Source organism: Andrena cerasifolii, chromosome 6, assembly GCF_050908995.1.
Source record: "Andrena cerasifolii isolate SP2316 chromosome 6, iyAndCera1_principal, whole genome shotgun sequence".
NCBI classification, from domain to species: Eukaryota; Metazoa; Arthropoda; class Insecta; order Hymenoptera; family Andrenidae; genus Andrena; species Andrena cerasifolii.
This window is the reverse complement of record NC_135123.1, coordinates 9,390,397-9,417,146: the sequence shown is the minus strand read 5'-3', so window position 1 is coordinate 9,417,146 and position 26,750 is coordinate 9,390,397. Positions and strand designations below refer to the sequence as shown.

Sequence of the window (26,750 nt, the reverse complement as noted above, 5' to 3'; positions counted from 1 at the left end):
CGGATCTAATGATTTCGAGGGAAGACCGACTCCGACTCCGCTAACGACAAACCACCAAGATGTCCACTTGGAGAGATAAGGTCCGGCCAGGTGGACGCTTTCAGACCAGACTTTATCAGTGATACAAGTTTGAGCAGCCAGTCGGATAGCATCGAATCGCTCAATTACCAGGACCAGGTATATAAACCGTGCAACGAGCCGCGTACACGGCGGAAAGGAAATGGGAAAATCGACGAGCTCCAAGGTGGAAGGCAATCGTTCTCTCTCGCGGCTACGCCGGATCGATCGTTTTCCCGTTGATTCTACCTCCCCAGAGCCGGCGACTCTTGCGAATTCCCTCTACGTCGAGCAATTCCAAGATGGAGCTGCCTCGAAAGGAAACGCGCACCGTTGGATTAACGTGCGAACGGAAAACTCCGCGCAACCATTCCCGACTCCTTCCCAAACCATTCCACGAACCCCGCATCGTCTGAAATCGATGATCCATCGATCTCTCTGATATATAAATCGGGAGGACCGTACTCTAACTAGAGGCTGGGATTCTTGTCTACTGAAAATTAGGGAAGACCTGATATCTCTCTCTCCCTGTTACATTTCCTGTAAAAGGTATAATATGCCACGTTTCACTGGTATTCCTCGAAGCTCGGGTTATAACAGAATGGAGAGAACACCGTGATTAATGTCAGTCATTTAACGATCGTTGGTCACTCGACGAATATTGGCGCAAGCAAAGAAGATTGATAACTTGATTCCGCATGAGCTGAGCGACGTTCGAGCGGCTAAATGGATGGAGATGTCCGCTCCGTTGCTCCGGGGAAACAGGCGAAATCCATTTTTGAAACGAATCGTCTCGCTCCTGGCGAGAAATGGATTCTCTTTAACAATTGGGGGCGATCAGAGCTGCGGTTGGATCTGGGGAAGGGGAGAGACGCGTCGAAGCCACCCTCCCCTAAATATTCCCAGAAGAATGACGCGTTGCCTAAAACAAGAAGGCGCAATTACAACAGAGAAAAGTATCGCGAAATAAATGAAAGGGATGTTTCTAAAATCGCATGGAAAGGAGGGTGGTTTTCGTCAGTGGGCCGTTGAAGATTGATTTTATTACGCGCGATACGATTGGGGATGGTTGATCGGATGGAACGGGGTCCATCTGACTTTTCCACTCGCGAGGAGACTAATTACCCCCATTGAAATAAATTGGCTTGTGGAAGAGGGTGCTCCTCGAGGATTGCGCGGCGCTGCAGATCGCTGTCGAGACATTAAAACGCGTTTTGCCAAGAAAATCCAGAGTTTCCAAGGTAATAGGAGCCCTCAGGCTCGTTGCCTGATCCACAGTGGTGGTCAAAAGGAGGTTTAAGACTGATATTTTTATGTACGTGGGCAGGAAACTGTATTACTGGGCTTTAGGTATTGTACTGGTATCTCTGGTCCATTACAGAAAATCCCTTTACATTGTGTGGTATGGACTGCGTGATAAGTTCTTATTATTATTATTAATATTATTCATAAACGGGTTTAAACTCATTACATAACAAGCGTATATATATACGTGTATTATAGACAAAGTGTATGCATAAATCTATGCACCAATCGAATGCAGAAAGAAAAAATGTATAAATACATAATAGGGGTGACCGGGGCCAGTTGATACAGGGGGCAAGTTGATACAGACGAATTATCTCGACACCGTGTATATGTAGCTCCATTTCAACCAGATACGTGAAGATTGTTGTTCAATTCTTTCCTACGATCGTTTCTTAACTGTTTTCGTTTATATAGGGAATAAAAAATATATATAAAAATTGTCGTGTTAAACGATTTCATTAGAAATGTAGTAAAAACTAAATTGAAATACACTAAAGACTAAAAAATAATTCTTTCCTTGTACTTGAATTTTGATGGTGTTTAAATGGTGTTTGATCGCTTTAAATAAAATCGTGGGACACGATATTTCAAAACAGGATATTAATCACTTTAATACCTCGCCTTCTGGTTGCACATGGAGCCCCACGATTTTATTTAAACTGATCAAACAACATTTTAACACCATCAAAATTGAAGTACAAGGGAATAATTATTTTTTAGTTTTTAGTGCATTTTAATTTAGTTTTTACTACATTTTTAATGAAATCGTCCAAATAACATTTTTTCATTCATTTTGTATGCATTTTCTCAAGTTTTCGTTTACTATATATTAAAGAGGACGGATCGAAGTATATTCTGGCATATTTGTTAGTAAGTAATTCATTCAAATAAGAAATGAAAAAGATTGAAAACAGAATAACGTATCAACTAGCCCCGCAGTGGGGTAAATTGATACATTTTACCTTCGTCCAAATAACATTTTTTCATTAATTTTCTATGTATTTTCTCTACTTTTCATTTACAATATATTAAAGAGGAAGGAGCTAAGTATATATTTTAGCATATTCGTTACCAGGCAATTAATTCAAACAAAAATACAAAGTATTGAAAACTGAAAAACGTATCAACTAGCCCCGGTCTGCCCTAAATAAAAAATATACCTACAAAAGAGAAATGAAAAATGAAAACGACAAATAAAAAAATGTCCAATGAAATTGAGAATGGAAATGAATATGCAGAAATAATAAATGAAAAATGTTCAATGAAAATAAGAATGAAAATGAAAATGAGAAATAAGAAATGAAAAGTGAAACACTATATTCTTCTTTGTTCCCCAAAATTCTCATACCACACGCGCAATTTATTTGTAATTCTGTTAAGTACACAGGATGTCCCAGGAAGTTTTCCACCTGTGCCTTCCCCTTAAACCTGCCACTGACTACGAACAAGATTGCGAACAAGACCTCTCGCCGATCCAAATCGCCCGAAATCGCGCAAGCTTTTCCCAGCAAGTGTTCTCTCGCAATACTTCGGCATTTATCGAATTTAAATCCGTCTACTCGACCCCTAAATACCCGGAACGGGGTCCAGGAGCCCCCTGCCATTGAATCGACGGGGACATATCCCGTGGAGGGCTTCGGTTCAGGATCGTTATCGGAAATGGAGCTAAAAACGCGCAACAAAATAATATCTTGACCCGGTTCGCGACCGGACTTCGGCTTACGCGCGGAACGGATCAAGAGGACGCGAACTTCTGCTCGGCTGTCGTCGAACAATCGCGAAGGACCGTTTCCAGCTGCCCCGGCGCAGCCTTCTGCCTCTCCTTCGATTAAAACTGACGAGAATATTGGTTTTGTCCTCAGTTATCGCGGTGGAAATCATTAGACGCTGGCCCGAGACGGGCCGATTGCTCTCAAGAGGTTCTCGAGGGTCGTGGGTGGCAAACAGGCTGGAAGAAGCGCAGGGAACCTGTCGAGGGACACTTGACTGATGTTTGGAACGAAGAATTTGATACTGTGCTCGGGGAAAGGGGAGAATACAAATAAGAAGCGACAGGAGGGTCTTATCGCGCGAGCTCCTTACGCTCGAGGATGTTTTCCCGAATAAGAATCGCACCGTTCGATTCGCTTTGCACTTCTAAGCCTATTCCTCCCCCGCAAGCAACAATGTCCCCCTGCTCGCTGTACTCCTCGCCGGGGTGGAATTACTGGGACGCAATTGGCGCCTGATATTTTCAATTCGCGCGTTCCACGCGGTTCAGCGCTAAGTAGGGTGCAACGAAATGTAGGGGCACAATTTTTTTTCGTATCATTCGTGACATCTAGTAGTCAGCAAAAGTTGCCTTTTCTAATAGCACTCAAGCTGTCAAAATCTGAGCTTCATTAATAAATGTTTCAAGCTGCCGCAAGTCACTTAATATTGAATCTTATAAATTTTATTTTATCACGCGGTAGCACTTCTCTTTAAAAGAAACTTGCTCGTTAGATTTCCTAGCCGTGTGTCCTCTCTGACTGATATCCAACAACTGACGGAAGCTGCTACGACGAAGTGACGATATATCATTTATTTATTTATTATTATGCATATATTGCCTATACAAATGAAAGCGTAAATGTTTAAACTAAGCGTTCTATTGCTTTGCTGGACGGATGAGAGGCGAGTATGTACGCTGGAGGTTTGAACAGCGAGCGTGTTAAGAGTATAATAAATTAGCACATACAGAACTTTAAAAACATGTTAAAAAAAATTTTAAAAAAAGTTAATACTTCAAGCTTCTTGCGGCAGCTGCAACTTTGTTTTAAACAGAATCTAGCTTTCCCAGGGTTTAATCTGAATAACTAAAGGCAACTTTTTTCTGTATTAGAAAAGCATCGCACAATTTTGATTTTTAAGATCAAATTCAAATACCACTGATTCATCGCGATTTCTCTGGAGCCAGTGATCCTACGACTATGAAATTCGGTGGGTAGGTTCCTCTTAGCCCCGAGGAGCTCGCTAGGAAAACTTCTTAAAAAGCTCCCTCCACTTCGCCGAAAAAAGATACCTATATAACGCCGGGAACTTTAAGCTAGCGGTGTATATAACTGGTCGCGAGTTTCACGCGGTTCAACACCCCCCGGAACCCTCGCGCGGTCTCTCCCAAGCTGCTCGCGTGTGATCGAAGAGGAGCCACTCGAAGGGAACCCAATCGCGAGAGCGTGCTCCCAGCGATCAAAGGTAATCGGCGTCGGCGATGGCGGCGCGCACGCCAGGATCCCCGTGTATCGGGGCTACCAGGATCTTGCCCTCCAATTCTCGTCCTTTTTTTTCCCTTCTCGCTCCTGGTCGCAGTTGCGCAATCTTCCCCGGTGCAAGCCTTCAACTTTCCCCGTCCCCCCTGATCCCTCGCAGGACTCGTCGCGGATTCCTTCTCCTCCAAGCCCGACGACCGCCCCCCCCCCTCGCTGCACCCGCCCGCCACCCCCAGCGATCGAGTGTGTTTACTCGCGTGTTCGAGTTCTGTCAGTGTCGCACGCTCTCCGCCAAACAGATCGATCCCCCACGCCGTCGCTTTTCACCGATTTTCGCCCCGGCTTCCGGGCGAAACGGTCCCCCGGGTGCCGCGGACCTGGGGAGCGGAGCAGACGAGAGAGTGGAGCACAGTGGCCAGAGATACCGCGTCCCTCTGCAGCGTTCAGAGAGAATTCTTATCGCCGGCCCTAGGTTACAGGAGAAGGTCGAACGCCTCTGGACCGTTTACACTGTTTACAGATTGACGACAGCGGAGTGAAGCGTTCAAGGGCGCTCCGTGGTACAGAGGACTAGGGTCTCGCAGCCCTTGGAATACTCGCAGAGAGAGATCGCCTTGGCTAAGGACATACGCGCTACTTACATGTCCAAGGATCGGCCACGTTGAACGACCGGCCGAGGTACGAAGCGGTCGTCGCACAGCTTGCGAGGAGAGCCGGTTCGGCGAGCGATGCGACGACACGCGCGCGTCCAACCGTCCCCGAGACGCAGCGCGCTGATCCGGGCTGATCCTTCCCAATCACTGGCGCGGCTTCTTCCTCAGGGTCTTCATCCTTGCGCCCCTGTCACTCAACGCGAGAACACCACAAAACACAGGGGTCCTGGCTCTGAGGCGGTCGCACCAGCTTCCGTTATCCCTCGAAACGACGCTCGCAGGGTTTGCGGGGCTGAGGCCCCTCGCGAAGAACGATCGTCGCGGGCACAGGTGAAACACGCAGCGGGCACTCGACGCGAACGATAACGTTGGGCGAGCGAAGGGAACGGAGGAGGAGTGCGAACAACGACGGTGTAGAGGGGTGTGTGTCGGCGGGGGAGGGAGCGATTTGGGTGGCTCTCGGCGGCCTCGGTGCTTGCTTTGCTTGCTTCCTTGCTTCGGTTGCTTCCTTGCTTGTCTGCCTGTCCTTTGCCAACCCGCTGTCCTGCCCCGATATCCTGCCTGCCCGCCAGCCACCTCACTTTTGCCCGTCTCCGCCTCTGCCTCCGTGCCTCTACCCGCTGTCTCCGCTTCTGCCTCTGTCCCTCCGGCTGCGCAGGACCCACCGCGACCCGGCCAAACCCAGACCCGGCGTGTAGGTGCCGCGAGCTCGCGTTCGAGGTAGCTCCAGCCACCCCAGCTGCTTCATCCCCTCCAGCCAGCAACCCCTCGGCCAGCGGCGTGCCGAGGTGCCGCGGTGCCACTGCCAGCGAGCCTGCCCGACAAAACAGAGACGCTTTAAACTTTATGTCGCGCAGCGTTCAGGTGAGGTGGTAGTGACGAGAGGAGGCTGTTTTTTACGATATTGGAAATGGAAGGTACCCTCGAGGGATTTAGGGAAACTTGAGGAAATTTTGAGGACTTGACTCGGAATGGCTGGGTATAGAAAGAACGACGAGGCATTTGAGTCCTATTTGATGAACGCGATACGAATTGGAAGATTCTAGTGTAAGTCGTTCGGAATCAGCTCGGTGGAAGTGGTGCTCTTTAAGGGGGAACACCACTGTGATGGCCGGAAAAGTAAGCCATTTTTAAGAATTTCTTCTCAGGAATAATTTACAGTTTTCATAGAAAAAATTTATTACCTACCTTTAGTACACTGTCTTAATTAAGAGACTGTATAAAAAATCAATAGAAAACATGCATAAATTTTAATATATTAATTAATCTTCTAGACCCTCCACGCGAGCTGGTCGAATGTGTAACTACGGAACAGCAGGTCCGAAATCAAATTTCATTTATTTTTTATAAACTATACGAGTGTAGTTTCCGTTGTACGTACGGATTCTTTGATTGGAAACAATTATTTTGAAATACTCTCGAGGCACTGCCCATCTTATTCGCGGATTTTCGAAACTTGTCTACTAAAGCGCACCATTTTTACAAAAATAATTTGTTTAAGACATCGATACGTACAACGGAAACTACACTCATATAGTTTATAAAAAAAAAAGAAATTTGATTTCGGACCTGCTGTTCCATAGTTACACATTCGACCAGCTCGCGTGGGGGGTCTAGAAGATTAATTAATATATTAAAATTTATGCAAGTTTTTCTATTTATTTTTGTTTACATAGTATCTTAAGGGGTCATGCTCAGTCAGGAGGCCGAAAAAAGGGTGGTCTTTGGAATTTTTTTACTCAAAAGCTATAACACATTTCTCAAAAAATCTTTTTCCCTTTTAAGGATTGCATCTAGTACCGTACATCGTATTTTTTTTATTTAAAAATATTTATCAATAACTGAGTTATTGTCTTTTTTCGTCCTCCTGACTGAGCATGACCCCTTAAGACATTATACTAAAGGTAGGTAATAAAAATTTTCTATGAAAACTGTAAATTATTCCTGAACAAAAATTCTTAAAAACGACTTACTTTTCCGGCCGTCACAGTGGTGTTCCCCCTTAATTTCGCGAAATGCTTCAAAGTCCATTTCCTGGCAGCGATAGTTGCGTGGGTAAAAAATGTAGATTTCGGAGCCGCCGCGCGTCAACGAACTGGAAACAGTGCTCCCGAATGCGGAGGATTTCCGTGGGAATACTGGACAGCCGATTCGCTGGAATACAAGCTCGAAGAATTCTAGTGGCGATCGTTGGAATTCGATCCGATCGGCCTTATTAACAGCAAGCTTAATCGGCGCTCGGACCCCTCTCCGCTAGCAATTAAACGTATCAGAAGCATCTGGGACTCGCGACAAGCCCGCCTTCGACTTTCTTATCGAGCGATCGTAACGGTACGCCCGAATCCCGAGAATCCCCGTCCGACTGAATTCACGACGGTTAAACGCCTCAAGAAACTCGCCGGGGATGGGGAGAGGGTGGCGATTAACGACAACGAAACTACGATAAGCCCGTATCGTCGGAGTGCAAGCAGAGCCCGGAAGGGCTGGGGGAATTATTAGGAAAATTTTATTTCGAGCACGCGAAAACCGGCTATTACGCTCTCGGGCGAAGGGAAAAACGCGAGGAAGAGAGCAGTCGAGACTGCTCGGACGAGTAGCAAACCAAGACATTGCTCGTCCTACTTTCTTGCCCACTTATCCCTCCACCCGCCCTCTTCACCACCGCCCTTCCATCCACCCGCTCTCCGCTTCTTGTTTCGCGCCACCTTCGCAAATGCTTCCCTTCGAATGGGCTGCAATCAAATACACCATACATAAATGGACCGTTCATTCATCCCCGCGCCGCGCCGATCCATCCTGCTCCGAGAGATTTTAAGGGCGCGAGAGCTCGGACGGCCGGAGGGAAATAATTAAAAGGGACCCGTCTATCGATATCTGTCGAGGGGCGAGTACGTATTACTCGTCGCGCATAAATTTCCGCCGAGAGGACGGCGGCGAGAGGCTTTCTTCTACCACCATCCCCTTGCGAACCAGCGCCCTTCTATCTCTCCCTCCTTTCTTTCCTCTGTTCCCGCGCGGCCGCTAATTAATTAAGAAGAATAATCGCCCGCGTCTGGTCGAGGGGATAACAATTACCGATATCAAAACGACGGCCGATGAAGCGTCGTTTAAACGATCGCGGACGGGTGTATTATCGATTGCGAGGCGGTCGGCCGGGACGGCCCTTGAATTAGTCAGACGACAAGCCGCAAAGCTGGCCACAGGGCCGCCGATCGCCAAGTAATTGGCGCACTTTGAGCGTTACTTATGGAAATGCGACGGCGCCGGGAAAGAAAACACCGGGCGGGCTCTTATCGAGTCGCGATCGACCAGCGGGGAGCGCTGAGGCGAGTGCTTTTTGAATGGGACCCTGCTGCAATTGCAGAGATCGACGAGTTTTCTGTAAAATTTCTGCTACGCTTTCTATTGCGAAACAACTCGGAGAAACGCGCGACGGCCGCCTTTATGCACAGGCGTTAACGCGGACGGGTTGGTTTCGGACGAGGATGTATTTACTCATACGCAAGGGATACCTACCCCGCCGCCAACTCCGCCATTGCATAATTTATCGGCGAGGCTCCGCGGGGCTAACCAGCAAGCAAAACGCGCATCCAACGGCATCCGGCCGCGACAATGCGGAATTGCGCCGCTCCGAAAGTACATAATGAGGCTGAATTCCAGGCGAGACAAACGAGCCTGCAATTATGGAGTGGCCAGGGATTTTTCCAGGCCCGGCCCGCTTGAAAGTCTCCTCCGCGGATGGCTAGACGTCTTCACGGGCCGTGGAGCGAGCCTGCGGGTGGAAACAATCATTAATTGCGTTACACGAAATGAGAGACAGGGGCTGATCTAGGAGCGCGGCGAAATTGGTAGAATAAGAAAATTAAAATCGATAAAAATCAATAAAAAAGTAAAAGTTTTTGAAAAACGGTAAAAAGTAGATGATAAATTTGTATAAATTTCTTTTAAACCACCCATATCCTATTTACTCAATTTTTTATCAAACAAAAGAATTATATTTTAAAATAATTATTTATAATCCTCACTAATATATAAAAGTGAAACGTTGTTTGTCCTTTTTTTCACGTCTAAATTTAGAATACACATTACACACGTCCTAGATTAGATTATAGGCTATTTTGAGGGCTTTTTATTTTAGGAATATCATAGATAATTTGATAAATATAAAGAGCAGCAAAAATCATTTTTTCCCAGAGTGACGGAAAAGCTAGAAGAAACCCTGAAGGGAGACACACCTACGAGCAAGTAATAGGAGGATGCTTGCACACACTTGGGTCCTACGAGCCTCGATTAATTAAGTAATTACTGAGCAACGCAATACTGAGATTCGAAGGACGTTAATCGCCATCGTTAAAGACCAAGATACAAAGTATGTAAAAAAAAATTTGAAGTTAACCAATTTTATTTAATTTGATCAAAAATGCACAAAAAAACTAAAAAATAATTTAAATAAAATCGTGGGGCAGGATATTTCATCGCTTTTCATCGCTCGTTTCGACGCTTGATTCTGTATGAAATTGATTCGTATCCTGTTATGAAATGTCCTGCCCCACGATTCTACTTAAATTATTTTTTTAGCTTTCAATGCATTTTTGATCAAATTAAATAAAATCGTTTAACTTAAAATTTTTGTTATATATATATCTTTTTTATTATTCACTTTTTAAGTACTGTCTAAATTTTTATTTGTGGTCATAGCCTGATTTCATATCGATTGAATTGATTGTATTTGTGGTTACAGGCTGATTTTAAGTCGTTTGGATCTGTAGTTATGCCGTGTTTATTATAGAGGACACAATTTTCTCACCCCCTCGGGGGTGAGTTATTGTTTAAAAAATGTGTGTAAATTAAAGTGTTAAAATTAATTTTCAAAATTTAAACCAAACATACAGACATAGGAGTGAAGCTAATATAAGATCGTTTGAAAAGATCGATTCCCTTGAATTTGAAGTGAGAGGCTAACGCGCAGGTAACTAGCAATGCACGGTATTTGGTTGCCGAGAAGTCTTGGCGGAGCGTTGCATTAAATTCGAAACTGCTGGGTCTGACAGTCGCTCCAGTGAGCGGAGAGTGGTCCTAGGCTCTTGAGCGTTGCCTTACGGCACTAACGACAACGCCAACCCCCTCCAAACGGATTCCACCCCTTCGTCATCCACCCCTCTCCAGGTCAAGCTCCGCGATCAGCATCGAGCTGCACCGGCGTATACCTATTCCGCCGTGCCTCCGCGATTCCGCTCCAGACCAGCGGCGGAAGACGCCTGATCGCCTTCCTGGGACCGGGGTCCCCCCCGTCCCACCCGATATTGTCCCTGAAAACCCCAACAAGTCTGATCGAAACGGATCAGGAGGAGAGCAAACTGATAGAAAAGTGTATCGCCCGCACGGCTTCGCCCCCTCCAGGGAATCTTCTCCGCGTTAAACACTTTATAAGGAATAGGATGTACCGTATCGACGCGGAGGAAATACACGGAGGGAATTTATATCTCCGGGATTCGGTGTCGCGGGCCGTGGAGACGAAAGAGACGGGACAAAGAGGAGCGCAAGGGTGGAGGCTGGGGGGAGCAACGCGATACACGGGGGCGAGCGATCAATAAAGATTTCACGCTTCTTTGGGATTTATAATAGCTCGGCGCTTTGATTTCTCCGTTCCTCTCGGAGGCTCCCGATCGATCTCCGTGGTCGAGAGTTTAGAAAGAAGTTGGGGCTCTACGCGCCCTTGTAATAATGGCTACTGGCTCGCGGGGTATAACCTCGAGAGTGTTTCACGAAGAAGTAGCACACGACCCTGTACCCCGCCGAGAAAGTAGCTTCTGCGGATCGTCGGACGCGTAACAAGTGCGTGACACGGCGACCCCGATTGTAAAGGGATTTCCACAGTGGCCCGGGCCTCTCGACAGGGACCACGAAACTCGGGTAGCAACGCCGGTACCTACGATTGCGATGCTCATTAAAATTCAAGGCCGAGCCGAAAATAACGGCGGGAATAAGGGTTGACAGAGGCGCGGGGGTGGTATTTTTGGAATAAGAGTACTCGCTGTAATTGAGGACCTTGGAGCAAGAGGGTGCAGCTCTATTTTTTATAGTATTTCAGTTAAGACGTGTAGTATGTGTAAACAAAATTCTACATCGCTCAGTGCAAATTTGATAACAAATTAGCGATATATTGAAAATTTTCTACCTGCACTTATTACTGCTTTGCGCAATACGAGCGCTCCGGATTTGAAAAACTTGCCAAAAATAGAAGTAAAAAATACTTATCTACTCAATAACTTCTACTTTTATAGTAAATTTAATAAGGTAGAGAAAACACATTAAAAATATATATTTCAGAATATAATTCTAACTTAATAATATTAAAAAAAGAAACCCAAGCAAAAACACTTCGCGACCCACAGATTGGGACTCACTGACTTATTGCGAGAAAATATACATATTTTTTAATTATTTAGTGTTCTCTTTTTAATTCCAAGTCAAAGCAATAATTTCATAAACAGTTTTCTCTAATTCTCTTGAAGTTGGTAAACACGGAGCTGCCTCCTGCCGCTGCAAGGTCCTCAATTAACCCAATCGAGCCGCCGAAAATTCGCCACCCACCGATTCCTATCTCGCGTCCACTCTCGGGACACCAGAGTCTGCCACCCTTATTCCAACAACCTTCCAAAGTCTTCCTGTGCCCGAGTTCCCGTACTTTCCACTACTATCGGCGACGCCGCGAGTGTCGAAACACACAGAGAGAGGAAGAGAGAAAGATACCGGCTATAAATCCTCGTCGATTCCCCAACGTTTCAATCTCTGGAGCATCGAGAAGCGAGATAGGGCTAATCGAGCGGGAGCGTCTCCCGTGAACGAGCTCGTCCGCGATATTCAAGCCACCCCTTTGTGCCTTCTCTCCTGACCGTCGGCGATTTCGCGCTGCGCTTACACGGCCGCTTTGTGCGCCCCGTTAAATGATGTATCGCTCGCTGGCTGGCCGCCTGGGCGGCCAGGTTAGCCGTGGGGTGGAAAAAATTTTACCTTACAAAACCGATGGCATTTTTCTTCGTTGCCACGGCCGGCCAATAAACGCTCAACAGCCGAATGCGAGCGGCTTCGCGCGACGCTGGGATTCTCGCGATACCCCCGGCTCGACGGTGCACGAGCATCGATCGACTTCGAGCACGGTATAAATCCTTCGGCGCTGGTTCGTCGAATATAGGCGGCGTGATTGCGAGGCGAAACGAACTGGAGATCAGGAGGGGTGAGTGGAACGGAATCCTCTGCAACCGGATAAATAAAAATGTCACACATTTATATATACGTCATGCTCGCGATCGGTGGCTTTAAACGGGCGTGTCAAGGGTTTGGACATTTTTGGCAGATTCCGGTTACCGGGTTTAAGGGGAAGAGCATCTCTTTACTGTTCAAAGATTAAATCTGAGTTTGGTGGTTTCCAATTTATATTCAGATCACACTGATTTTTTCTGTGGATCTATACTAACGTTCAAGAGCGATCTTCGCGAGATTGTCCAATGCACCAACTGAGTCTTACATTTCTTTTCTACCTACTCTTATATGCTTTCTTTTTCTTATACGCACGCTACTGTATTCATTATTGTATAAATTGGGCTCGTCGCGTAATAAATAATAATTGTGAAACTACATAGGGAGGATGATCGCTGATAAGGATTAGCGCAAAATAGTGGCGAAATCAAAGGGGCAGATATGATTACGCTCCACGAGGGCAGAGCTCGTATTACACCGGGACGAGATCGGGCGGAGAAGAGTCGATTCTGTGGGCTGGCTCGAGTAGGGGGGGATTAGCAATGTCTGAGTTAACGTTAGCGCGAAGATTAGATACACCGGCAAAGATGTAGTTAACCCGGGGGTCTAGCGGCGCTGATATACTAATTGAATTAGTTATTTCGAGGCGGAAAGTTAAGGGCACGTCTGCGCCAAGTTTTCAAGCTGAAATAACTCGGAGAATCGACGTGCGTCGGTGCCCGCACTCCGTCGGCAACTTCTTATTACCCCGAAAGTTTCGTTTGATATCGAGCCGGAGTATTATTTAATTATCAATTCAGGCCACCCGCGGCAGTGCGGCGCGTCGCGGCGCAAAACAGATCGATCTCCCCCCCCGCCCTCCCTCGGCGGCACGCGGCAAATAAATATCGCGTAAATATAAAAAGCGATAGGGCAGAATCGATTCGCGGGACAATTTACATCCGCGCGCTGCCCAAGCGTTACGTTTGTAGCGCGCTTGTTTTTCCAGCGGCCGTCGATAAATCGATCGGTCGGTCATACAGCCCCGTGAAAATATTCGAGCGCACCGCCACCGGGGGGGAACAAAAATGCCACCGTGTAAAATAAAAATTGCTGGAAACACGGCTGCTTCCGATACCGGCGAAGCTTCCAGCCGACGAGTTAAGTCCTCATTTGGCAAACGTTCCATTAAACTCGCGCGAATAATTGTAGCGGACTCGCTGTTAATTAAAAAATATATATGTTTTACTCGGCAACGATGCACTGGAGCCTCCTCGAACCGGTATGAAAATAATCATGCAACGATTGTTCCCGGGTATCCGACGAAGCAGTTGCCCTGGAAAAGGGAAAACCTCCTAATACACGGATAACGGATAAACTCGGTTAGACGAGTGAATTAGGGTGAAATAAGGGAAAAGAGAATTACCGTACGTGAACGAACAGGCGTTCCTGGCGGAACGAGACGGACTGCATCGGCGGGCGACGAGAGAGAAAGGGACGACGGTAATGGCATGCCACCGGAGCCAGGTCATTCCACTTGCACCGATTGGATACAGCAATAGCGGAGCGATTTTAGCGGTTGCGCCTCACTTTCGGGACGCGTGGCACATGTAAGCAGACTCGCGCCGCTGCCATCCATTCTCCTGCTGTAACATTAGCGCAGGACATTAGCACGCGCCGGCAATGTAAATCGAGTCGCGCGCAGAGACCGCACGGTTTTTCCGTGTATTCGTTAACCACGCTAATCGAATGATTAACGCCGAGCCGCCAAGCTAATTCGATCAATCTAGCGCCGGCCGTCGTCGATTACACCGACTAATTACGCCGCACGCTGAAAATGTACAGTCTCTTTCGAACGGGAGACCGAATGGACAAGAGTGGCGGCGGAACACGTGCTTCGCTGGAAATTGCGAAACGTTCCGGGGACAATTAAATAAAGCGATAAAACATTTTATTGCTCCAGTCGTTAATGGCCGTGGTGTGGCGCGAGACGTCGCCGACAGCAAGTATTTTATTCTCCGCTAAGCAGGAATCGGGACAATCGCAGCGGGGATTATGAGGTGTCCGGTAATTCGCAGCGCAATTGTACACTGGATGCGCGCGCATCCGACGGACCTTTCACACCTTCCAAAGGATTCTGTGAAAAATAAACTTTGGTATTAAAATGACATTTGTTTCACGCTTTCTGTTTGCATTGTTTTGCCAGGGAGCTCTCTCTTTCTTTGGTTAAATCGGGGGTTATTAAACGCTATTTAATTTTACTTCAATTGTTACTGCGAAGGGAATTTACTGGCGCGTGATGAGAAACGCAAGCATGTACCTACGTTCTCTGACAGTGGCTCTCAAAGTATCCCTTGAAGGAAACATGTGTCTCCATCTTTGCATTAGTTTGGAAGTACGTGGTTCCTTTGATTCGATAAAGTTTCGATCGATTCGACAGGGACCATACGTTCCACGCTTCCAAGATTTATGTAGGAATTGGAAACATCGCGAAGCAGTGGTTGAAGCACGCCGGTTACTGAGCATCGCTGCCACGAAAAATAGTGGCATTGCATGTCTGGAGCCTGGATATGTTTTCGTCGACGCGATGCTCGAGCGATCGCGTGCTGATTGGGCGGTATTTGTCGGACCGCTGTCAGACGCTGTTCCACTTGTACGATCAAGTACAGACACACAGTGATTGCATCGAAACTTATCATTTCGGGGATGAGTTTTCTATAACTCCCGCGCGCGTGAAAGGATGATCGCGATTACAGGAACGAACGGAGAAATTTACGAGCGTCGGGTCTCCCGCCGGCTCCACTGATTTGTGACCAAGACTTTGACAACTTCTTTTTGGAGATCCGTCAGCTTGATACGGCTCACGGAAGAACGTAATTCGTTACGAAATAGCAAAAAGGTGGGTGGAGGCGGACGGACAACGGAGCGTGAAAGGGATCGTTGCGTGATCTCCATTTGTAAAAATATCCTTCCTTTATTTGCTTCCGCGTAACAAAATGTAGTATCTTAAATCCGAAGTTACCTTAACGTAATTAGAAACCAAGACGTGCTAGGAAGTCTCGATATCGCGAGCTCTTTGAAACGCCGAAACGAGGGCGTTCAATTGCACCGCCTCGCTGCAACCGATGGCCACCCGCTTCTCTATTTCTGCGAGCTTTATTACCAGCTCGATAAGTATCGGATCCGGGAACTCGACTGAAACGAAATCATTCAACATTTCCTAAAATTCTGCCGCATTTCAATTCATAAATAAGCTACATACTTTTATTTACAAACAAGTGGAGTTCTGTTAATATGTCCTGCAGCGCAAGCCCCTTCTTCAGTTTTATATCCTGTATTTCTGGGCGATATGTTAAGTTCATATAAGAACACAGTAACACAGTACCCGCAAAAATATAGCGAGGTCGTAAATCAAACACTCGAGCAGCGGCGGTTTTTGATTCCCCGGCACCCAGGGCCGTACGCGGTATACTATTGCAGGAATATCAGTAGGGATTGAGTCTCAGGCCACATGCCCTGACCACTTTTACGACCTCGCTATATCTTTGCGGTAACTATAACTGAGAATTATGTAGCGAAAAAGGATACTGCTGTAACATAATTCGTACGACTCGTTCAGCAACCAATTGACTATGTTCTTAATGTCGATCGGAAGAGGATGCCCCACGCAGGAGTAAACGTTCTCTTCGGTTACTGAACCGAAAGCGAGCCACGTACTTTGAAGGACATTTAGAACTTTTCGCATATCCCCTCCACTTAGCGTTGTCAATGCTTTCTTTCCATCCTCGCTGACAGTTAAACTACACCGTTCAGATCGTATACATTAGTTCCACTAACATATCGAAGGATTTAGGTGAAAGCGTTATCCTTACTTCTCTTCCCTAATAATGTCATCCAGCCTTGGCAAGATTTGCTCCGCAGAGAGCGGGCCGAATCTGAATTTGGTGCACCGAGACTGAAGGGCGGGGATAATTTTACTCAGGTAATTGCATATGATGCAAAACCTCACGTTGTCCGTGTACTTCTCAATGACTGAAACATAGTATCTCGGTAAAGCGCACACGTCCCACCGGAAGAGTTCATAAAACCAAAACTTACTTCTCCTGAGAGCATTCTGCGCATCGTTCGTCATGGCATCGGCTTCGTCCAATATAATTAGCTTGAATCCAGATCTATACATCGTGCCTGTACTCGCGAAGCTTAGAATCTGCCCTCTGACTATGCCGATGCCTCTGTCATCTGAAGCGTTCATTTCGAGAACCTATAACGTAAAAGAAATCTATGTATAATTGTGCTTTAAATGGAATGAAGGACAAGAAGTCGAACCATCGAATTGAACTGTGCCGGTGTGTACAATTTACGGGCACAAGCAAGGATGGTGCTGGTTTTTCCAGTGCCGGGTGGTCCGTAGAAGAGGAGATGAGGAAGCTGATCTTCGTTGATGAATTTATTTACTACGACAGAAAACGTTTGTTAGATAAATGCTCAATTATCGAGCTGGTCTGAATACTGACTAGTTTTGATAATCTCTTCGTGAGATATGAGGTCATCTAATTCCTTCGGACGGTACTTCTCGACCCTAGAAGAAGAAAATCGAGTTAGCGGTTTGCAGAGATTTATAGCTACTTTCGAAATGCGATTGCAAGTGTTATATGATTCTCACCATGGTAAATTTGTAGACGCTCCAGATTTCGTTGCCATTATGCAAAATTCGGGATTTCCTCAAAAACTTCGTTGCACGCGTGAAACGAGGTTATATGTTAGGCGTCCTACCGGCATCGGTTGCAAAGGGGCCGGAAAAGCGCGGGACTTCGATTTCAAATCGAACGCAACGATTGGCAGGCGAATTTAGCCGAAATGCAGCTTGAAATCAAACAATGATAATTCAAACTTGATAAAGAGATTGTTAAAACAATTTTCCAGTTCTTGATTAATTTTCTGTTTAGAAATTAATTGTGCAACAGTAGAAATACTGAATTTTCTTTAGATACTATTTCTCTCCCTCTCTCTTTCTGTGAGTATTTCTGTCTGTTTCTTTTTACAGTTTCTTTCCCTGTCTACTTCCGCTTTTGCTCCAAATCGCGGCAAGCAATCAGCGACGATACACGTTGTTCCGATCACTGCCTAGAGGATCACTACCCTTGACCCCGCGCCCTGAATATTGCTGAAAAATATATTCCTCTAACTCACAATTGTTTTTTATCGTTTCCTACAATGAAACTCAGAGCTAGGTTACGAAAGACCCAAATACCATAAAAGAGTACCCATTTCTCGGCAATACAAAAAATAACCCCGTAAAGAAATCTTCCTACCACCAAATCCACGATGAATAACTCAGAATTGTATAAAAAAAAACCCGATTACATCCTCTTATCCAAGATACGTTTCAAGCTGAGCTTAAGGGACTACCAGGACGACGAGAACTTAAAAAACGAATTCCTTGACGTAGTGACGCGCAAGAACATGAGCAGATACTACGAGGAAGCGTGCAAAGAGTTCGACTGGGTTATCCACGATGACCTACTCAACCTGATGAGGCAGGCGAACGAAGTTGCCTGGCAGGAACTACAGTCCCCGGACAATTCCGCTCTCGAGGATTCCGCAAGGAGGAACTGGAGGGAGGAGCTAGAATTTCTGTGCGAGATCGGCGAGTTAGATCGCGCGAGCGACGTTGCCGCTCCGATCTTCAAGGACGAGTCTAACTCCACGAGTATCAGGATCGAGGCTGCCTTCGGCTTGTTTCGAATAGCCTACGTACGAAAGAACTTTGGACAGATGGGGGAAATCATAGGCGAGATAGCGAGGTTGATAGAAAAAGGATCTGCATCGAGTAGCAACTGGTGCTCTCGCAATAAACTAAAGGTGTACGAGGCTGTCTACTGCCTCGCAACGCGAAATTTCTCGCGAGCCACGTCCCTTCTGTTGGACTGCATTCCTACGTTCGAGTCCTACGAGCTGTTACCATTCAAAGATGTCGTTGAGTACACGGTCCTGTCTGGCATGGTCTCCTTGCCGCGCTTCGACCTCCACCGCCAGTTCCATAATAACGATATGCTGCAACAAGCTCTGCTCACCGAGTCCCACAGATACAGAGAATACTTCTACTCCCTTTACGATTGCCATTACAAAGAATTCTTTCAGAACCTGGCGTGGATAGAGCTGGAGCTCAAGGCTAATCCCTTGCTGCATTGTCACCGCCGCTTCTACGTGAGGGAAATGCGCTTGAAGGCGTACACGCAGCTGCTGCGAGCGTACAGAATGATTAACCTGAGCAGAATGGCCAGCGAATTCGGCGTCAGCGAGGATTACATCGAACAGGAGGTGGCGAGGTGTATCGCCACCGGTAAATTGCACTGCAAGATCGATAAGGTAGCCGGGGCTATCGTCACCGTCAGTGCAGCAGGCTGCGACCGTGGACGAGCTCCGGACGCTACCTGCGATAGGGGACTGTCTTATCAGAACGCGATAAAAAGAGGCGACATGCTGCTTAACCGACTGAAGAAACTTGGCGAAGTTATCGACTTTTGAACAGTCTCTCTGACTGCAAAAGAATTCTGAGGAATTCTCTTCTTAAAATATCTCTTGGGATAACCTGCTTCTTTCGTATCTTGAGTTGGATGTCCAATCTTGAATGAGATTGAAGGATAATGACCACATCCCACGTGCTCTTTGTTGTTATTCGTGTTGACGGGGAGCACTGTGCTTTATGACTCCGTGCAGCTTCTGTAATGAATGTTTGGGATAAATAATGTTAATTGTGAAACGGGGTGACACGTTCTGGCTTCTTTGAAATTTTAAGAAACTTGTCGTTGCCTTACAAGTAAATTAGTGAGTACCTTGGGTAACTGTTAACCTACAAGGGAAGATCCCCGAGCCGGGAATTCAGAAAACTATCGCGAACTGTGAGAAGTAGAGAAAAAGTTTTCGGACAAAAGTTGCTGTTTTTAATCAGGACCATCATTTGGTAACTTACAGTTCGCGAGTTATAACAAAAAGAGCAATAAAAAAAAAATGCGTAATACAAATCTATATATCCTCTACATATCCCCAAAGTTTCATGATTCTTTGAATTTCCGGCTTGGGGATCTTCCCTTGCTAGTCATTTTAGGGTACAAACTCAAGATACCTTCTTCATCTGGAACGTTTTTTTCTGCCCCGGTTGTTCGTCAGCTCCTCGATGAGCCATGGCTCAACGAATACTGAAGAAGTACCCTAGGTCCATTTACAAAGGTACCAATGAAGTGAAGCAGCCCTTCAATTACTTGCTAGTGATAGACTTCGAAGCCACTTGCAAGCAGTTTGAGAAACTGGAACCCCAAGAGATCATCGAGTTCCCATGCGCGGCTGTCTCCACCAAGAGCTGGAAGATAGAGAACACTTTTCACGAATACATCAAGCCAAGAGTTCATCCCAAGCTTACTCCGTTCTGCACGCAGCTGACTGGAATCATACAGGACATGGTGGATAGCCAGCCTCAGTTCCCAGAAGTGTTTGAAAAGTTCTGCAGCTGGCTGGACGAGCACAGCTACTTCAAGGATGGCAACGACTCTACTTTTGTAACGTGCGGTGATTGGGACTTGAAAATGATGCTGCCGAGTCAATGCAATCTGGAGAACGTACCGCTGCCAGAGTATTTCAAGAAGTGGATAAACTTGAAGCTGACTTTCTGCGATGCCACGCAGCACTATCCGCGAAGCTTGAAGAACATGCTTCTTCACCTAAAGCTTCCTGTGCTGGGACAGTTACATAGCGGCATAGACGATGTAAAGAATATGGTTAAGGTGGTAGAGGCACTGGCTGATCATGATGCGGTGTTTAAAATAAATTCAACTAGCAAGCCTCTGAGAGAATTACTCGCTAGACCCCCACTTAAGTTTTAACGGAGAGATGGTTTATTGGAAAGTACTTTATTAAAATAAAATGGTTGCTCATAGAAAAGTGCGAAACTACAATTGATTCGAGATAATAAATACAGGTAAAAACTTAATGTATCAATTTACAATCGCTTAATATTAACTCTTATTTGTACATCCAGCTTGCTGTTCTCCGTGTAGATCTCGAGCACCGCGTTGAAGCTGCGCTCGATCTTTCGCTTGCACTGTATCTTCAGCTGGAAGTCTCTCGTGGGTATCATTCCCTCCGCAGGGACGACGCTCAAGTATTCTGTGTGCGACAAGCAAGTTTCGAACGGCTGAGCCACGGTGCAGAAACTCTTTATCGTCACTGTTGCTTCCGTTTTCGATGGCGGGGCCAAAGTGACAGTGAACGGGCTGACTATAAAATTGTCGGTGTTCGCGTCGTGTTCAGCCATTAGTGTCCTGCAAAATGTCCTGAGTGATCTTAAATGTCGAGGAAAGTTATCGGGGGTCAGGAGGTGACTTACTCGGAGGGTAGAAAGCTTTCGCCGTTCCCTTCGTATACGTGGCTGTTGTCGCTGCAGAGGGAATAAAACATTTGCGACTCGTCAGCGCTGTCTTGAAGAACAGACAAAGTCTCGTCGGCGCAGACTTCCATCGTTAGCAGTATCTCGTGCTGGTGAATCCCCCGACAAAGGTCCCCAAGATTTTGCTGCACGCGCGTTAGAATTCAGAAATTAATAGAACATAAATCGGTAATTGGTAGAAATCGATCGGTGGGCTCGTGATACTTTACCACTGAATCTCGAATAGCATGTATGTCTGACGTTAACTGTTCACCAGGGAAGGCTTTGCATATCGGGTGGACTATGTTTCTAAACGCTTCATTATCGTTCCGACTAAATTCCCCGGATTCTTTCATTTTATTGTACAGTCTGCAGATTGAATTCCAAGTTAGTTCTTAATGGCCACCTTCGAATACGACGATAACTATTCACCTGCGAATTCGCCAACGCGAAGGTTCGTCGCCATGGGTGATCATTATCGTTCCCACTTGCGATACATCCGATTTCCGCAGCAGCACGAAATCTTCTTTACGCGGGTGAAACTTTAAAGTCACCCACTGGATTTCTCTCGGATTCAGTAGCAACTCGGTTGGATTTACGTGCCAGCTCGCAACCATAGTGGGGTAGACAGCTGAAACCGTTTTCGGAGATAGATTAGAAAGCGATTCTTGCTTTCATTAACGAATTTGTTTATCTAAAAGGAAACCTTTCGGTGTTAATTTTATCTTGACATATGAATACAAGTCTCCGGTGTTCTGCAGCTTAATCTTGGCACTCAAGGAGCCTCCACTGTCCAAAGTACCGAGCGACAGCCACATCTTTCCGCTTGTATCTTTAAAGGCTTCAGAGATTTCAACCTTGCTGTAGCCACCATAGCCATACAAGAATACCTGAAAGTAATGCATTAAAGATCGATTACGATACTCCGTGACATCTATTTACCAGTTTCGATGGTCGAGATTCGTTATCCTCCCTCTTAGGCTCGTAGTGTCTAAACACTATCTTCCCAGTGGCTGCGCCCAAGTGATGAGGGCTGAACACAACGGACAGCGTTCTGCTCTCCGAGCCCTGCAACACCAGCACGACGGACGAGCCCACGGCTTGCCGTTCTCGAAGAAACTGAAACGATTCTCAATGCTCTCATACGTTCGAATCATCAATTACTCTCGCAATGATATACAAACAGTACCCGAAAGTTCTTGTCGTTGTCCGATATAACAGCCTGGATCTTAATCTTATTGTTGCTAATATTCCTAAGAGTGAACTCCTTGATCTCCGACTTCCCTGTCTTCACGCTGTTCCACACCAGGGCAGCGTGAGTTGTTCTTATTGGAATTTTGTCGCCAGCAACGGTCGATCCCGACGCCGTGCTGATAGGGGAATTTCGTCCAGAGATCCCTGACCTGTTGCGTTTAACATCGACGGTTAAAGCTTAACAAATACACCGGCAATAAAACGCACCTTTAACTTACCTGTTCGAAGTGACGCTATGCGGAGACGACGGAGAGCTAACGGATGGTAAGTACTGAGGCGTTTCGCAACGCAGGAAATTCTCGTTGTCCGCTTCAACGTTGAAGCATGAACTCGATTCTCCAGTTATAGAATAATGGTACATGTTATTCGGAACGGTTAGCTTTATCTTCGCATGCCTGCAAGTACACTGATATAACGCAACAAAAATTGAGAACTTTGTATATTTTAGCAAAGCGATTACTCACATTCGGGGGGCGTCCGGATTCTGTTGCCTGTACGCGATAAAGAAGCAGCCCGTTTCGTTAGGCTGCAGAAACAAATTTTCAGGCTGCACCGAGAAATACTTGGTGATCTTCGAGGACTCGACGTCTTGCATAAAAGAGGCGGATATCATCACTGGCGTGTTCCCGAGATTCATCACGGTTAACGGCTTGCTTTGCTTATTGGGAATGATCAATGGCAATTCTGTATCGGTTACTTGTATCTTGCAAGTCCCTACTTGCCCGACGAGAGGGACTTCCTTGATTATTATAGCATCATCCGAGCCGTTTTCCGCTTGGATCATTAAAGTGCCGTCGTATCGCTGTAGAGAACGCATTTCTCTGCCGCTTGGCAAGACTCCTCTGCACTGAATATTCGTGATAAATGTTTCTTGAGGCTTCAACGTCACGCGTCGCAACTCGCCGGAATTCTCTATGCCAAATACTGCCGGTCCGTCCTATGTCAAGTATAACACATAGAAAATACACAAAACTGGGACTAAATAAAATCCTCACCTGTAGTATAGTGAGCTTGATAGGAACGTCGACATTGTTTTTATTCTTGATCGTGATGGGCAGAGACGCCATGCTGTTTTCGACGATGCACTCGAAATCCAATTCCCTCTTCCGAGAAGGGTTTAAGATGTTTATGTTGAACTCCTCAGGCTTGAAGCAAATTATATGTCTCATGGTCCATTCCGATCTCGTTACCATGTCTGACACCGTTATGTTCAGGACTGTTATAAATGGCTTACACATCTTCTCCACTGTCACTGTAATCTAGAACAGATGTACTTCAATTTTTAACTGCTGCGAGAGTCGTGCTGCATCGTTACCTTGGGATGTTGCTCTGCATTCGGTTTGATGAGAATGACATCCTTCGGCAACACAAGCCGAACATTTTGCCCGCCGCCTTGAATCTGGTTTATGCTCAACGAACAGATGACCCATCTGTCGCTCTGGTTCAACAGCTCGATGTCAGTTTCTCTTGACATACCAACAATGCAACTGCACAGTTCCTCTGTGCTTCTTCCGATAACGACATCTATAAAAACACAATAATTAGAAATGACAAGGACACGAAATGTGTGCAAAGCAAGCGAGCATTGTGTTGTTATAGCAGCATACTATTCGACTGAGTCTCAGTTCCTTGGAAATTCGAAAGGTTTTGTGCAAAACTTTCTGACTTGTCTTTATATGAAACGTTCTCCTCTTTTATCGGCTTTTTCTTCCCTATTTCGTCGCTTTTTAAATGAACAGACTTTTTCTCTGGAGCGTGTTTCGTGTTAATCTTTGGGATGCGGAGAGACGATTTTTTTTCGTTATTGCACCGTGAAGGGGAGATCTTAGGGTCTTCCAAGTACGACTTATAATCTACAAATTAACGATCGTCCTTAAACTAAATACTCATTATGCGATTGAAATTTACGGTTTTCATTAATGCCACCGTACCTTGAGTAGACGAAGGCGTCAAGGCCCTGTGGTTCATTTCCTTTTTAAGCTCTTCGCAGGCGGCTTCGAAGTGTGCTTTTACACCTGCGTTAGAATCGAATGATAGCATTCTAGGACTCGATCGCTTAGACTCTATCGTTTCGTTAATAATTTTACTATCTAGGGATAACTTTGTGGAGAGATTTAGCAGTCCCATATCTTTCTCAAAAGTTTCGATGTTCCTACTTGGAGCGGCAGGCATCGATTTTCGACTCTGACACCGCAACGCGCAAGTATCTCTGCCCGTGTTTGCGTCCTGCATCTGAACCGACCGCTTCTTCTTCTTCGCCATTATAAGCTGATCGACTAATCTCCGCGGTGTGCCGTTATCGATGTCCTGTAACGCCTGAGCAATGCTGGTCAAACTCATGATACTCTGCTCTTCCATATCTTTTGTTGCGCTCGGATTACTTTGCTGAGCAGCATCTTTGGCAATGAACGATCCAACCGAAGATTCTGTGAAATCGAATCGCTGTTTTATACGCAACAGCAAGTCCGCCCGCACGATACGTACCTTCTGTCATTATGGTAGAATCGACCAACGGTACGAGGTGCTCCTTCTTCCTCGGACTATTCACGGACAGACCCAAACTCGGTCTCGCCATCGCGTTGTCCGATAGCTCTCCGAAATTGCCACATTTCCTCTTGAAAAATTCATCGACGGATACCTTGCGCCCAGCACAAGACCTGAAACCCAATTGTGTCACGATCCTAACATAGAATACGTGCAACTTCCGAAACTCACTCTACTGATAAATCCAGTTCACCGATGATACCCGAGAAACAGGACAGATTCAAGTACTCCTTGTCAGCGGAAGCTGTGGCTGGAAGAGCGTACGAATAATTCTGCTGCCAGGACACCTCGTCGGCTAACATCTGACTGACCATTTCAGAAGCCGGGCGAAACTCTTCGTTGTTAAACTGGGCCATCAATTCAGCCGTAGTTGTGTCGAACGTTATAGCGTTTGCATTCTTACTAGACGCCGACGACGAACGTTTCTCTGAACTTCTACTCAGCCCGGAGGAACGAGCACTTATCTCGTTTGGCTCGAAGACGACCTAAAAGTCAAACTCTATAAAGGAATCATTTCAATCAGTCTCTTCTTCTGGAGAATAATACTCACGCTGTTTGTTTTATTAACGCTCGATTGTAAAATACTTTCAGTCTGAGAGTTCGTCTTGTTGGAATACATAGAGCGACCTTGATCGTTAAAGGTCGAAGGTGTTACGTTGGCAGACAAGTTTTGAATATTCACGTTATTCTCTTTGTTTGTGTCTGTAACAATGACATTGCCCGTGATACTTGTACACACATAAACACAGCAAATAAACAGAAGTTTACCATGTACGACTGCCGTGGCTTTCATGTCGCTGCACCTTTGAAGCAGTTTCCTGGCCAGCTCGCGCTCCGTCTCCAATTTGTTCTCTTTCTGCCTCTCCGTCTCCATCTCGCTCATTTCGCTTAAAACTACAAAAGCTTACTATCAAGTACCAGGGTTGGTTTGGCTTGCACAGGGGGGACAAAGGACACTCACAGGAATTTATATTGTCGAGTATACCGAGGGAGGAGTCTTCAGATCTCTGTGTCACGTCAGGCTTGTGCGACGCGGGCCGTTTATAAAAAGCATCGCTGACTTCCTTGTTAAAAAATTTACCCTCCAATCTGCCAACAGAAGATTCCATTCTAGATATTTGCAATAAGCGCGTGGAAAGGGAACTTACGTGTTCTTCCTTTGGACCGTCGAAGTTGCTTGCGGCTGAGGAGTGTTTAATACAGTCATATCGATAAAATCCGCCGCCGTGGGCTTCGACGGTGTAAACATTGTCGAACTCTTTGCTTATCGTCCAATTGCAAGTACACGTGAATCGCTCGGAGGAAGAACGCCCACTAACGTAAGATCCTCGGCGATTTCCTAATCGCTAAATTGATGAAACAACGGGACGATTGCACCACATTACATACAACGTATTGTTTGACAGTTGATCGATTTTGGCGTTCAAATTTGAAAACACTCCCGAGATCATCGATCATCGAACGCAAACGCGTGCACAGTTCTAGACACGCGACTCTAATAGCGAATTCGGAATCTCGCACTGACTCTGAGTTGGTGCCAGAAAATCATGGTATCAGAAACAACCAATCCAAGTCGCTTTCTGGCACACGAACAGAGTCAGTGCGAGATACCGAATTCACTATTATTTCAATTTCAATGTGTTCCGTTGAAAATGAACCTTGCAGAATTATAGAGCGCCAATTCAATATTCAAAGTCTCCGCCCATTTATTTGTTCCATGGGATAACTAAAAGAATACAATTTTATACCGTTAAGGAACTACCTATTTAGTTCTCGATCAATCACTAATTTCCAGGGCTGGGAATAATTAGAAATAGTTTGAAAGAAAAGTAGCTTTAGTTTAAATTTCCCGAAACCGGAAAATTTATTTTTTACCACTTAGCAAAAACTAATCCTGGCTTCTCAAAAATACTCAAGTCGTTTGGGCCAATCCTAAAAAAGTTATGCGATTTTAAATGGTGTAAACTTTCTTTTGTCCGCTACCGTATATAAACCTTTAAAAGAATTTTAATAACCGAAAAAATTAAATGTAAAAAGTATTAC

The 26,750-nt window shown here is 45.8% G+C and overlaps 4 protein-coding genes across 6 annotated transcripts in view; 1 reads left to right on the top strand and 3 right to left on the bottom strand.

Moving 5' to 3' along the window:
* The window catches only part of LOC143369892 (uncharacterized), a 46,342-nt gene extending 40,317 nt beyond the window's left edge, over window positions 1–6,025 (bottom strand). Inside the window, exon 1 of the mRNA XM_076814345.1 lies at window positions 5,237–6,025. The gene's annotated coding sequence lies outside the window, so the exon portion shown is untranslated. The remainder of the gene's footprint in view (window positions 1–5,236) is intronic.
* Window positions 6,026–15,435: 9,410 nt separating this feature from the next.
* On the bottom strand, window positions 15,436–17,302 carry Rfc3 (replication factor C subunit RfC3). 2 transcript variants are annotated; one of them, XM_076814427.1, is made up of 8 exons: window positions 17,151–17,302; window positions 17,002–17,066; window positions 16,814–16,941; window positions 16,586–16,748; window positions 16,360–16,519; window positions 16,076–16,287; window positions 15,750–15,827; window positions 15,436–15,682 (listed from the first exon to the last, which is right to left on the bottom strand). In XM_076814427.1, exons 1-8 carry the CDS (start codon window positions 17,186–17,188, stop codon window positions 15,537–15,539), a joined length of 990 nt encoding a protein of 329 aa, XP_076670542.1. In that variant the 5' UTR covers window positions 17,189–17,302; the 3' UTR covers window positions 15,436–15,536. The 2 variants fall into 2 exon arrangements, with proteins under 2 accessions (XP_076670542.1, XP_076670543.1); XM_076814428.1 differs by having other exon boundaries at window positions 15,544–15,682; window positions 15,750–15,819.
* A 510-nt stretch (window positions 17,303–17,812) lies between these two features.
* LOC143369929 (26S proteasome non-ATPase regulatory subunit 6) lies at window positions 17,813–20,425 on the top strand. Its single transcript, XM_076814439.1, has 3 exons — window positions 17,813–18,972; window positions 19,403–19,407; window positions 19,670–20,425. Exons 1-3 carry the CDS (start codon window positions 17,813–17,815, stop codon window positions 20,365–20,367), a joined length of 1,863 nt encoding a protein of 620 aa, XP_076670554.1. The 3' UTR covers window positions 20,368–20,425.
* On the bottom strand, window positions 20,379–26,180 carry Spd-2 (spindle defective 2). 2 transcript variants are annotated; one of them, XM_076814328.1, is made up of 19 exons: window positions 25,856–26,180; window positions 25,669–25,796; window positions 25,476–25,601; window positions 25,258–25,409; window positions 24,879–25,192; window positions 24,648–24,820; window positions 24,095–24,589; window positions 23,771–24,016; window positions 23,479–23,687; window positions 23,159–23,422; window positions 22,628–23,100; window positions 22,382–22,558; window positions 22,099–22,312; window positions 21,852–22,028; window positions 21,616–21,799; window positions 21,342–21,540; window positions 21,140–21,278; window positions 20,871–21,055; window positions 20,379–20,817 (listed from the first exon to the last, which is right to left on the bottom strand). In XM_076814328.1, the coding sequence occupies exons 1-19, from the start codon at window positions 25,954–25,956 to the stop codon at window positions 20,484–20,486; spliced, it is 4,290 nt and encodes a 1,429-aa protein (XP_076670443.1). In that variant the 5' UTR covers window positions 25,957–26,180; the 3' UTR covers window positions 20,379–20,483. The 2 variants fall into 2 exon arrangements, with proteins under 2 accessions (XP_076670443.1, XP_076670444.1); XM_076814329.1 differs by having other exon boundaries at window positions 20,379–20,805.
* Between the last annotated feature and the right edge of the window lie 570 nt (window positions 26,181–26,750).

Bases quoted from the DNA above. Each gene is read 5' to 3' on its own strand.
- Rfc3 (XM_076814427.1), bottom strand. From the start codon at position 17,188: ATGGCAACGAAATCTGGAGCGTCTACAAATTTACCATG. The intron at 16,288-16,359 runs GTAAGGATAACG...TGAACGGTGTAG, and splicing joins GACATTATTAGGGAAGAGAA to TTTAACTGTCAGCGAGGATG. The intron at 15,683-15,749 runs GTATGTAGCTTA...ATTTCGTTTCAG, and splicing joins CCACTTGTTTGTAAATAAAA to TCGAGTTCCCGGATCCGATA.
- LOC143369929 (XM_076814439.1), top strand. From the start codon at position 17,813: ATGAATAACTCAGAATTGTATAAAAAAAAACCCGATTACATCCTCTTA.
- Spd-2 (XM_076814328.1), bottom strand. From the start codon at position 25,956: ATGTTTACACCGTCGAAGCCCACGGCGGCGGATTTTATCGATATGACT. The intron at 23,101-23,158 runs GTGAGGATTTTA...TACTTGACATAG, and splicing joins TCAAGCTCACTATACTACAG to GACGGACCGGCAGTATTTGG. The intron at 22,559-22,627 runs GTGAGTAATCGC...GTGTACTTGCAG, and splicing joins AATCCGGACGCCCCCCGAAT to GCATGCGAAGATAAAGCTAA.